This window comes from Myodes glareolus, chromosome 23 (genome assembly GCF_982192425.1).
Source record: "Myodes glareolus chromosome 23, mMyoGla1.1, whole genome shotgun sequence".
NCBI lineage: Eukaryota > Metazoa > Chordata > Mammalia > Rodentia > Cricetidae > Myodes > Myodes glareolus.
The window spans coordinates 32,334,010-32,346,722 of NC_142048.1; the positions used below are offsets into that span (position 1 = coordinate 32,334,010).

Genomic DNA, 12,713 nt, shown 5'->3' on the forward strand with positions numbered 1-12,713 from the left:
TTTTCACTTCTACAATCTCAGATGTGCTTAATCTTGGGGATTTAGAATTAAAGACTCAGTCTTTCTGTGACTGACACAGCACTACATTAAACACACCAAGTTTGGGTTTTAGGTCTGATTGCAAAGCCCAGGCACTTGCTACTGTAAGAGTACGTGAGTCCTTCCTTAGTTGATGTAAATTGATTTATATTCATCATCTTAGAACTGTGGGTGTTGGAGGTGGCCAGCAGGTCCTACACTATCTCATACTGTGCACTAGCTCTGCTAGCAAGCCATGGAGGTGTGGCTGGCCCTGAGCCATCAACACAGCAACTTGTCAGCCTTTGGGGATGCTCTCCCTCTTGGACTGGGAAAGGGTTTCTTAGCCAGTTGTCACAAGGCAGACTGGTTTGCTTGGGCAATTTTCCAAGGCATTTCTACATACCATGTGAAAAGTTTACATCAGACTCTGGAAGGATTTGCTTTGAATAATAAAGATTCTTGTCTCTCCACAGGGCAAAAGTTGGTCAAGCTGACTAGAATAGCTCTTCATGTATTCCCAGTAGTTTCCTAAGCATGAGATGATGCCACAGTTATGATCCAGGTCATGTGAAGCACAGCATCCACTTGGCCTATCCATTACATCCTTGGGGGAATTGGGAGAGAAGGCAAGTGGAACAAATGCAAACACACAGAGGCCCTTAACTTTGGCCAGAAGTACCATCAACCATTAGGCTGTGTGGCAGGCTAGATGCTGAGCTTGCAAGCAGGGTAAGATCTTAGATCATTCATGGTTCTTGTGACCTCATGTTGCACTTGTGCTATAGATATTCCTTGAGATACTGATCACTGAGCCTTTTAAAAAGAGCAGCTGGGCAGGGACCCACGCATGTAAGCCCTTGGGACAGCTGCTACCTTCCAGGCTTCTTTGAAGCTAATGCTGTATATTACAATTTCTCAGGGTCTCAGCAGACTGGGGAAGAAGTGGCATACAAGACATGAAAAGTAAATTGATGTAAATCATTTGCCCTGTTGACCCAAGGGGCCTGAAACAACTGAGTTTTGCATAGTGGATCTCTACATAAACTACATATAGCTTTCAGCTATACCTTCAACGGTCCTGGTTCTTTCTTACTGATAGTGGTGACATCTGGAAGCTGCTGCTTCCTTAAGAAAGGCTGAGTACGACCTAGCAGGTGTCTGAGGACTAGCTTTCTGCAAATGTCATCACTATCCAAGTGACAAGAGTCCAATGAATCATCTAGAAGAATTTAGGTTCCAGGTACCATGGAGCTCAGCACACTTTTGAGAGGTGAGTGGGAGGTGCAAAGGTATTGGATTCTGGTAGATTTGGCTCCAGAACACAACTAGAACCTTTGCAGTTGACATGGAAGCATCCAATCTGGTGGCCCTGATTATACCAAAAATGCATCTGCAGTAGGGAACAACTATTTATTAGTAACCAATAAGAATTTAAATGTTTTACCAATGAAGAATAGCCATTGATTTTTCACATGTAATTTTTAGCTTCTGAAAAACTGTTGAATGATTGTACAATATTGCCTTAAATTTATCACATACTTGGGGAGTGTAGCTCAGAGGTAAAGCATTTGTCTAGCATGTGTGAGGCCCTGGATTCAACCTCTGGCATCACAAGATAAAGCCTGTTAAAGAAAAATTACTCCCCAACAAGAGATGGTTGAATGGTTTAAAGGCATACTTTTTCACCCTACAATTTAAGCAGTCATTTGGTCATTGTTGCCAGTCATGTTCACAGTGATAAAGTCAGTGGTTGGTCAGTTCTCAACTTATCAGTACAGCTGATCCTTGACATGCTTTCTACCTGCTGTTCCCCCTAAATGAAATTCCCCCTAAATGGCTATTTTTAAAATGGGAATCAAGGTTGTTCTCAAATCACGAAGGGCACACCATATGGGTTAATATAATAGTGACAAACTCCATTCACTTTTTCTAGTGATTTATTTTGTCATTACCCTCTTGACCTCACCCCTATTTTAGATTTTACTTTCTAATGTACAGATGTGCCTGAGTTATGTGTATAGGGGCGTGCACTTGCCCACAGGGGCCAGAAGAAGGCACCAGATCCCCTAGAGCTGGAGTTGCAGGTTGTGAGCTGAGAACTGAACCCCGATCCTCTTCAAGAGCAGCAGGCACTCTATCTGCTGAGCATTCTTTCTAGCCCTTACTCCTATTTTAAAAATAAATTTGACACACTTTCTACTGAAAGATTTAGAAAAAAAATCCACTGAAGGGGTATTAACAGCTAGAATATTAAAAGTCTTTAATATTTTTATTCAATAAAACTACATGTTTGCACAATTTTTCCTTTATCAGCCTGCTACTTCACTAATTTCATAGCATTTTTCATTAAAAACCATCTTCATATCTGGTCTAGAAATAGAATTTAGAGGGCTTGACAAAATCATGGATGTCCTTTTTAATCATTGCAGCAAAAACATACAATGCAACCAGCAAGTTGATGCAGAATGTCTATTACAATCTGTCCTACCCAACTGCTTAGAAACTTAGAAACTAACAATCTGGGAAATGTCAAATAAGATATATCATTAAAAACATGCATTGGGCCAGTGAGATGGCTCGAGGGTAAAGGTGCTTGCTGTCACGGCTGAAGATCTGAGTTCAATCTCTGGAACCCATATGGTAGAAGGGGAGAACAGACTAATACAAATTGTCCTCTGACCTTCCCACATGTTCACCAGAGTACACATACATACCTCCATACATTAAATAAACATAATGTACATATACTATATAAATATAATTATTCACTGTACATATGCTTGTTTAAAAACAGGCAGGTATTTCGGTTTACTAGTTTGATAACACCGAGCCCCTTTGATCAGCACATTCTCTGCAGTGTCCCACTCAAAGCCAATTCGTTACTACCAGGAAAACAGTACGGATAAGAGTCTACTGACCTTAAGGTCAGAGCTGTTGTTAAGGTCAGAGGTAGGTAGCTAGAATAGAATTCCAATTGCTTTCAAGAGCTGACATAAGATTGTTTTATGTTGTTTCATGATGTATTTAGTTATTAGGAGTTAATGATTGGTTATTGTTACAATAACACCCCTCTTCTAAAGCAAATCTGAAAAAGTATGCTTCCTTAAGCACACAAAGACTTTACTGTATCATAAACATTTATATTTTCTCAGATATTTTCAAGTCAGGAAAGATAGATGCAATCTCAAAATCTCCTTTTTATGTATTTACCAAAAGTATTTATATATATATATATATATATATATATATATATATATATATATATATATATAAAACAGAACTAAAAAAAGAGAAAGTGCTCTTTGTAAGAAAAATACTCTCCCAGTGACAGTCTATCATTTTTCATGTTCTGATTTTTTTAACATTAAAGACTGCCAAGTAAAACACAGTTCTGGAAAGAATTCTAAAGTACAGTGCATACATCAATTTAAATAAAAATGCAATTCAGAGTTCTATGTAAGATACACATTTATTAACAGTGAAAAAGCATTTATCCAAAGTGAGTGTTACAGAAACAAGTGCCTCCACAGTCTGGGTAGTTCACTACTGTAGTATTAGCTCTAACTACATAGATTTGTATTTTACTCATTGGGATTCTTTGTCTCTATCACTAACCAAAATTTTAACTTAAAAATTAAGACAGGGGAATACTTAATTTATTTAACTTTTGAGCAATACTTACTATGAAAAACATATTACACACATTATCTGTTCTTAATCTCTGGGTATTTTAAAACGAAATTATCTACTAAAATATGAAAACAACAGACTAGACAGCAGATATAACATAAGTCAAATAAACTAGTTTTATAAAGTTCATAGGTACCATGGTAATAGCTAACGTATTAAATACAATTCTTCCATTGTATGCATGCAAAGAGAAAGAGAAAGGGGAGGGAAGGAGGGAGAATGCACTGAATTATGTAAGGCTTGCCTTGAGGATTAAAATGGTTTGCTTTCAGTCTGGAAAACACATAGCTTGTTTGTACATATAAATTATTGTTCTAATGTCCCCGAAGTCAGTCCAACTGGGTAAGAATCCTTGATTCTGGATTGATAGTTTTCCAAATAAACTTGAATGAAGTTCAAGATATATGGACTTAATTTAAATTAAATAACAATACAATAAAAGTCCTCACAGGGAAATCATCATCATTTGATATTCCTTGACTAGACATTTATATTAAGTTCCCAAGCAAGTGAGAATTTTAAAGGAATACCACCTTCTTACAGGGTATTTTAGACAACTATTAAGAAATTGAAGAGGATATTTGGAACTATCTTTCACACAATTGCTTTTCAAGTAACAATCTGTAAGAATGACTTCTTCACGGCTAGCTGGCTCTGCGATAATACCAGATCAGGGCTATGGTAAGCACGGACAGATTCAGAAGACAAAGCACTCTTTAAAGTTGGTTTACTAAGTTATGAACTCACAGGGACTTTCTTAACACTTGAACTTGCTTCTCTCTCACGACACACAAAATCAACTCTTAGGCTTTGGTTTTAAATTATCATCTCAAAAGGCATATTTGTCCAAAGGCATTAGTGTTCTGTTACATAAATTTAGTTCTATTTATTTTACTCAAAAAGAGTTTGGTTTTTTCATTTTAAATATATTATAATGCTACTTATTTGTACAGAAATACTCCCTACATTTATATAAAGCTTCTATATTAATTTTTAGAATGAAGCAACATAGGACAGGATTTGCAACTCTGGAAAATATTAATCTAATAGATAATTTTGTGATGTACTAACATCATCTAAACTTCGTACACAATCTAGATGACATGTCTATGAATACTCTACAGATTCCTGGTTACCTTTATAAAATCTACGTTATTCTTACATAGGACCTGGAGGTGACTACAAGAACATCAGACCCAAAAGCAGCAACACTGCCATTATTTGGAAGCCTGGTCTAAGGCTGGGCTTCAGATTAAATTTCTCTAATTCTTGGCCACTGCTGTTTCTGAAGAGTGTTAAGTTACATAAAGCAGCAATTTGCTGCACAGAATTCAACAAAATTTCCCAAAAGCGTACTTTACAGATAAGTTCAAACTTTATTTAAAACTACATTTTAAAGTTAACATACCAAACATCACAATGAAGGGCAGGGGTCAAGATCATAACAAATAATAATAATAATAATAATAATAGTAATAATAAAATAAAAAGAAAAATCCCATGTGTCAAGGGTTGAATCTGTCCAGGATTCAGATTCTGATGTTTAAACTGCCATGGGCAGAGATTAGCACACCCATCAAAAATGCATTGTCAAACTAATTTACATTTTATACAGATCAAAACCCAGCTTTATTTAGTGTCTTTTTATATGCACTGACTATGTAAGAGAGTTAGATGAGTCCCTGAAGACAGTTCAAATACTCTGGGTTCCCACTGTTTCTGAAAAGAAGAATAATGGATAATATTTTATAAATGAGTTAATCAAATTTTACTAAAATTTACTTTTAATATTCTCTTTCATAAAAGCTTTTACTTTACATACAAGACCATAACAGAAACAAAACACAGAATGAGGATTTGTTTTTCATGATTGGAAACAGAGCAAATATTTTCTCTCTAAAAAACTCCACTAGGAGAAAAAGAAAGTAACTAAAAAGATGATTAAATGTAGAGGAAAGAAGAGGGGCTGGAGGACACACTAGAGCCCAACAGTCTCCTTGAATGCCTTGAGTACATGAGGCTATATGAGGAGAGCTGCAGCTTAACCCACCAGGACGGGCTGAAGCCCACAGAGATGCCATGTATTCAGATGGGCAGCACTGAGCTGAAAGTGAAGCTCTGATAGATGTACATGGTCTGTTCAACACTTCACTTCCAGAAAAACAAGGAAAAAAAATTGTAAGATTTGAACTACTGATAGAGAATAATAAAATAATAAAGAAAATGCTTTGATTTTGATATAAAAATTGCTCTGAGCAACTCAGGAGTTGTACCATTACATTCACAGAGAAGGAAATTGGAGACAACAATTGTAAAAACCAACAGTATGCTTATCTGAATAAAATTCATAAGAATCGTTACGTTTTTAAGCTTTCTACAACAAAGAAGGCTAAAGGACATTTAAAATAATAAAGGTAAAAACCCAAAAGTAATGTGAACACAATAAAAGAAGGGGCAAATGGGTTGCAATACAACTTTTTACAGGGCAAATGAAAGATATTACACGTATTTTAAGCATTAAGAAATCATAAACCATTACCATTAGAGTTGCATCTAGTACTTTATTAAAATTAAAGATTTTATAAATAGAAAACATAATCTGATATAATTTGCAAAGAATCGAGCAGTTGGATTAATTGACAGATTGCCCCCTTTCCAATAGTAGCCTCAGAATTTTAGGAATAAATAGTACCTTTCAAAAACAAACTAGACTGGTATGATCATGATTTTTCAATACAAAATTAAAATTGGTAACTTTTACCAGGTTCTTTCAGTATCTGAGAATTTCCAGCTAATTCTTCAGTCTGCATTTCACATATTTCATCAGATAAATGGTTTTTCTGTTCTTCTTCTACCATTTTCTTCCTTAGCTCTGCCTTTAGAATGAAAATTAAAAGTATAATCTTTCATCTAATATTTGTTATAAAGACAAGCTTAGTTGAAGAGAGCCGAATACCTCTGAATAGACTGTCAGTTTGAGCGGCAAATCCTCAACTTTCACAAAGTCTTCTTCATCAGACTTTTGGCTTATGTTACCAGATTCAGCTTCCTGTAAGATAAGTTATAGTTAATGAACAATACAAAAGCAAAAAGCACAACACCTCTGCATCAAAATCTAAATCACTCATGTCTAGAAAAAAGGAGGATTTCTATCTATTCATATTTATATGAATAATTTAAAAATGTATAGTTGACTAAACAGGGTACATAGCTACAGCTTTGAGCATACTGTTGGACCTCTTCCCCCACAATTGAAAAACCAGTTCACAAAGGCTGAATGAATTATAGTAGTTACACTGGGGGCCAAAGAACTAACCAGCAATTCTTTTCTTTTCCTTTTTGGTGGTATTGGTGATTGTACCCAGGGTCTTGCATATGCTACAAGAGCTATTTCACTATATCCCTCATCCTTATTGTTTATGCTCATAAAATTATATTCAGAATGTAATAAATATAAGCTTTTCAAGTTATGTTTGTTAAGACTCGTAGAGAAATACTAGTTGTGAATTTAGCAATTTACTTTAGTGTCCATCTCCAATTCTTTCTCTTTAACTTGAACTCTCTTCTTTCCTTAATTACCCTTTGCAATTTTAAAAACTACTATCTATTAGCTACCTCAGTAAAACCCTGAGGGTGCATTCTCTCTCACATCATCATTGCCACCCACTCTGCAATTGCATACGTTCTTCAGACATCTTTTTCTTAATTAAAGAACAATTGATGTGCATGAATGTGTGAGGGTGTCAGCTCCCTGGAACTGTAGTTACAGACAGTGGTGAGATGCCATGTGGGAGATAAGAATTAATCCTTTGGAAAAGCAGTCAGTGCTCATCACCTATCCAGCCCCCAAACATCTCTCTCATGCAGTCATTAGATTACTCTTCAGAGAATACAACACTGACTGTTTCACTGTTTTGAGAAAAAAGAAATTTCAGCATGAATCTCTGCCTAGAAATTGAAAATAAAATGATAGTAAGAATAAATCAAGCTGGATATGGTAACATATGCCTTTCCTCCACTCAGGAGGAAAACAAAGGCAAGCAGTCTGCTCTTCATATAGTAAGCTCCAGGTTAGCAGGAATAAATAGACCACGTCTCAAAGACAAACAAACATGTAAGAATAAACTGGGTACAGGCAATGAAATGGCTCATCTGGCTAAGGTACTTGCTGCTAAGCCTGAGTTCACCCCCCAGACCCATAATGTGGATGAGAGAACAAACTCCAGCAGGGTGTCCTCTGACCTCCTCACATGTGCTGTGGTGCACACATACACATGCCACTCCACCCCATCTCTCTTTCTCAACTAATTAATATAATGAAAATTATCTTTAAAAGGGGCTAGAGAAATGGCTCAGTGTTTCAATGCATTGGCTGTTCTTCTAGAGGACCCAAGTTTAAATCTCAACACCTACATGGTTGCTCACAGCCTTCTGCAATTCTAATTCCAGGTGACCCAATGAATGCCCTCTTCTGACTTCTATAGAATCCTGAACATACATTGTGCACATACATACATGCATACATACATACACACACTCAGATACATATACATAAGATAAATAGGCCAGGTGATGGTGGTACACACCTTTAATTCCAGCACTTAGAAGGAAGAGGCAGGCTGATCTCTGTGAGTTTGAGGCCAGCCTTGTCTACAGAGTGAGTTTCAGGACAGTTAGGTCTCCAGGGCTACACAGAAAAACCCTGTCTCAAAAAACCAACCAACCAACCAATAAATATTGCAAAAAATGTTTGAAGATTAAATCAAGTAATTTTCAGAGCTTTGAATGCTTAAGTGTACACAGCAAAAAAAAAAAAAAAAAAAACCAAAAAAACAAAGCAACTTATAAGAGTATGTTCCTATTGATGTTTTTAAAATATTCTCAGTTCCCTTTATGACCAATCTGTGAGTCATAACTATAAAAATATCATTGGAAGACAATAAATTTTAACTTTTTAAAAATTGAACCAATGTCTAAGTGGTGACAGACTCCCAGCGCTGAAAAGGCAGAGGCAGGAAGAACACCCAAAGTTCCAGGACAGTCTGTCTCCCTATCAAGTTCCAGATTGGCTGGATCAAAGCAACAAACTCAAAATACTTAACAACAAAAAAGGGAGAGGGATACATTGTATCCTTCGAGGTTTAAATATTATGCTACAAATCTCTTCATTTTTGCTAAAAAAAATATTAAAAATACGCAACCCACACATCCCCAAACTAATCTGTTTGCTATTAAACTGAAATGAAATCAAGGTTCAGAGTGAAACTTATTGTAAGTGTAATTTCCTAGTATGTTGTTATGTAATTTGCTACATACAAATATTGACTCTGTTGAACAGTTCTCTGCCATACCCTAAATTTATACCTTCAGGTATATCAAAGGATTTCAAATTGCCCCCAACAGCTAAGAAGTAAAACATGGATAGTGTAAGAGATTAACTGAAGCTTTCTGAGTCTCTAGCACTTTAGGTCTCAACAGGAACTCCTGCTGTCATCTGTAACTAAATTTTTTGGTTTTCAAAACTATAAAACCTTCAAGTTTTGAGGTGGTCATTTAATTTAAAACCACTTTCCTATCAAACTAAGCACGAATAAGAAAGAATAAATGTTTTGACAGGTTCTGAACTTAACCACAAGTGAAGTTTGATTTATATGCTCAATGTGTTACTCTCAAAAATGAAATATACACAGAAATGAAAAGGTAAAAATACTTAGAAATGTAATTATTACATACATAGTCATTCACTAATACCGGAGATTCAGTATCAGGACTTCCAGCCAGAGAGCTCTCGGGAGTCTCCTGAGCAGATTTCACTTCTTTGACTCTAGGCACTACGGCTTCACTTGCAGTTAAGGGTAATGGCATAGGGTCTGGCTGTTTAGATGAATCAGTGGTAGTGCGTGAGTCCTTATGGGCAGTGCTATTTAAAGGCTGTCCATTTTCCAAGATATTGAGATAACAAGGCTTCACAGGAGAGCTGTCTTGGTCATCTGCCATCAAAAGAAAGTCTCCACATTACAGAAATGAAGCATCTACTCAATTTTACTCTATAATGCTAAGTAAAGACAGTATTATGAATGAGAGTAATCAAGACATGTAAGACCCAAAAGATCCCTATCCAGATTTTCCTTATCATGGTTCCCAAGTATAGCTGAACAGACTTAGCAAGGAATGTGTTAATTTAAAATCCTGAAGGCCAAGTGATTTCAATGAATTAGGAATAATGAATTAGGATTTTTAAGACTAAAGCTCTAAAATGAGTATTATTTTAAAACAAACAAAAAACAAAACAAAATTCTCTCACTTTTCTCTAAAGAGAGTCTGTAAAAAAATATCTGTTAAATATAAATCTAAGAAAAGGGTGTGGGGAGAACTGAAGAGATAGCTTAGCCGCTAAAGGCACTTGCTGTTTTCACAGGGAACTGGAGTTCAGATCCCAGCATCAGTACCCACACCAAGTAGTCCACAATGACCTGCAACTGCAGTTCTAGTACCCTCTTCTGGCCTCTGTGGGTACTACATGCACATGGTACACATGCACATACTTAGGTACACACACATTTAAAAAAGTAAATAAATAAAGATACTTGTAGTGAGCAAGGGTCCCATGCTTTTAATCCCAGAATGTGGTTAAGAACAGGCAGATACTCAATCTGGAGGCCAACCTGATTTATATAGGGGGTTCCAGGCCACGCAGGGCTATATACTGAGACCCCTGTCCTAAAATAAATAAATACACAAGCAAACAAATGGAAAATAATTGCTAGTTGGATGCACGATATGGGTGCATATACCTGCAATTCAATGACTCAGGAGGTAGAGGCAGAAGGATCTGAAGTCCAAGGTTATCTTTAAACTACATAAAGAGTTCAAAGGCCAGCTTGGGGTACATTTACCAGGATAACAATAATAGACATTAAGTACATTAAGTCCAAAGTGTCTTTACATGAACATTAGCTAGGAATAAAAAACTACTTTTTTAGTTTTAAGCACATTGAAAAATATTTTAAAGAATCTAAAACTTAGGGTTATTTAGACTTCTTACTCTTACTAGTTGGTTCTTGGTCTGATGGTACAGTTGTACTTTCTGATGTTTTTTCAAGATCATGTTGTAGAACCTAAAAGAAAAATATGTTTTAATAGCAAGACCTAAAAATGTGTGGTCCCCATAGAAAAGATAATTAATACTGTGTGGTTCTTGTCAAACCCCAGAGCTATAAAAAGTAAAATGTAACAGTCTCTTCTCAAATGTTTCAAAGAGGCTTTAGTTAATAACTGAAAGATAGGTAATTAAAAAGATTTCCTTCTTAGACAAGCACAAAACAAATGTAAGAATAAAATAGATCCTACAAGTTTTTTCTATTTTTCTCAGGATCTCATCTTAAAATGAAAGGCTATCTTTAATTGTAACCCTTAAGTGAATTGAAACTCTTAAGAGAAGTGATAAAGAAGAGAAAGACGAACAAAGTCAAGTGCTTCTATCAGAGGAAGAAACAGGATCTGAATTCACCCCACAATGGAAGGACCCACTGCCAGCGAGGGCTACAGTAGCAGGACAGGGGTTGATGATCATCACAGGGAGCGATGCTGTGAGTTCTTTTAGGAAGTAGTGACTCCTAGTGTTTTATGCCCAACCTCACACGGATGGAAGATGATATTTTAGAGAACTGAGCTAGCTAGCTAATTAAGAGTGGGAGGAGAGAGAAGTAGAATAAAAAATGTATTAAGCGAGGACTTGGCAAAAAAAAAAAAATCATAAAGAAAATAAGGGTCTAATCTAAGTCTACAACCTACTCTACTCACTTAATCAGGAATACCAACAGTGGAACTTCTATGACCCAGGGTGGAGAACAGAGAACGGTTTTTGGAGAAACCACTCCAAAGAAAGAACCAACATAAACTGATAACTGGAACTTTCTATCAGAAAGTAAACTGCCTACAAAAATGCCTTATAGAGAAACTCCATAGAACCCAAGCCATTTTTTTTCAAAATAATGTGTGTATGTTGAGTGTGTGTATGTTCATCTCTATAAATCTTTAAACAGTCAAGGTTTAAACAGATATTTAAAGCTTTCAAGTATAGACGAAAATACATGACATCATATAAAACAATCAGAAAAATGTTAAAGGCGTTTAGACATAGTAGGTATGAAAGTTGAAATAAAACAAATTAATACAAGTATTAAGATCCGAGATACAGTCCAAAAAATAAAGCAAAATTCTAAAGCAATAGGCCAGTAAAAAGAACAGAGGGAAAAATGAGATTATCAACCAAGAGTTAACTATTTTACAATATATAACTTCTACAGACAGGAGAGAAAATGGTGGAAAATAAAGAAATTTAACAAATATAAGTATATAAATAGAAAAAACTAAATGAATACCCAGGTGATTAAAAAAAATCACAATAAAGCTGTAAAACTCCAGAAGTTTGGGGGGTGGAAAGCTTTCAGTGTAGGGAACAGGACAAAGCTATACACATAGGGTTAGAATGAAGAAATCACAGGACATCTGCGGAGCAGCTCTGTGACCAAGATGATGAAGCAGTAAGATCAATCTCAAAAGGGAAATATCTTCAACATTCAAGATTTTTTAAAAAATATGTAATATCTAAAAATATTAACCTTTTATGCATTTTCTCAGGTTACTAGGTAGTTTATTACCCCTGAGATGAGGTCACAAACCACAAATAAGAAAGACAAAGGACTAGATTCCATAGATAAGAGACCCGATGAAGATAATGGAGAAAATGGATTCTTAGGTTGGTAGCTATTCAGCAGATCTAGAATGTAGCAGAAAGGGTCAATATTTGAAGAAGAAAACAACAACAACAAAATCAATTAGCTCCATCTACCAAATTCTGTGGAGAGCCTTGTACAGACAGCTACTAGAGAACAGGAAAGAATACTCAGGGATGTGTATGCTCAAAGAATAGTAATAAAAATGGAGACAATTACTAAATGTGGTGGAAGATATATAAGGAAGCAGTAACAATATTAACT

General features: G+C 35.8%; 1 protein-coding gene across 24 annotated transcripts in view; it reads right to left on the reverse strand.

Annotated features, from left to right (window-relative positions):
- Positions 1-5,067: 5,067 nt before the first annotated feature.
- Pcm1 (pericentriolar material 1) overlaps positions 5,068-12,713 on the reverse strand; it is a 92,668-nt gene continuing 85,022 nt past the window's right edge. For 22 of the 24 annotated variants that reach the window (XM_085680228.2, XM_048441699.3, XM_085680222.2 and 19 more), the window contains 5 exons: positions 10,757-10,829; positions 9,445-9,701; positions 6,668-6,760; positions 6,473-6,587; positions 5,068-5,430 (listed from right to left, as the gene is read on the reverse strand). In XM_085680228.2, the coding sequence (XP_085536354.2) occupies positions 5,405-5,430; positions 6,473-6,587; positions 6,668-6,760; positions 9,445-9,701; positions 10,757-10,829 (564 nt within the window). In that variant the 3' untranslated portion in view covers positions 5,068-5,404. The remainder of the gene's footprint in view (positions 5,431-6,472; positions 6,588-6,667; positions 6,761-9,444; positions 9,702-10,756; positions 10,830-12,713) is intronic. The other 2 variants (XM_085680223.2, XM_085680226.2) reach the window with 2 other exon arrangements.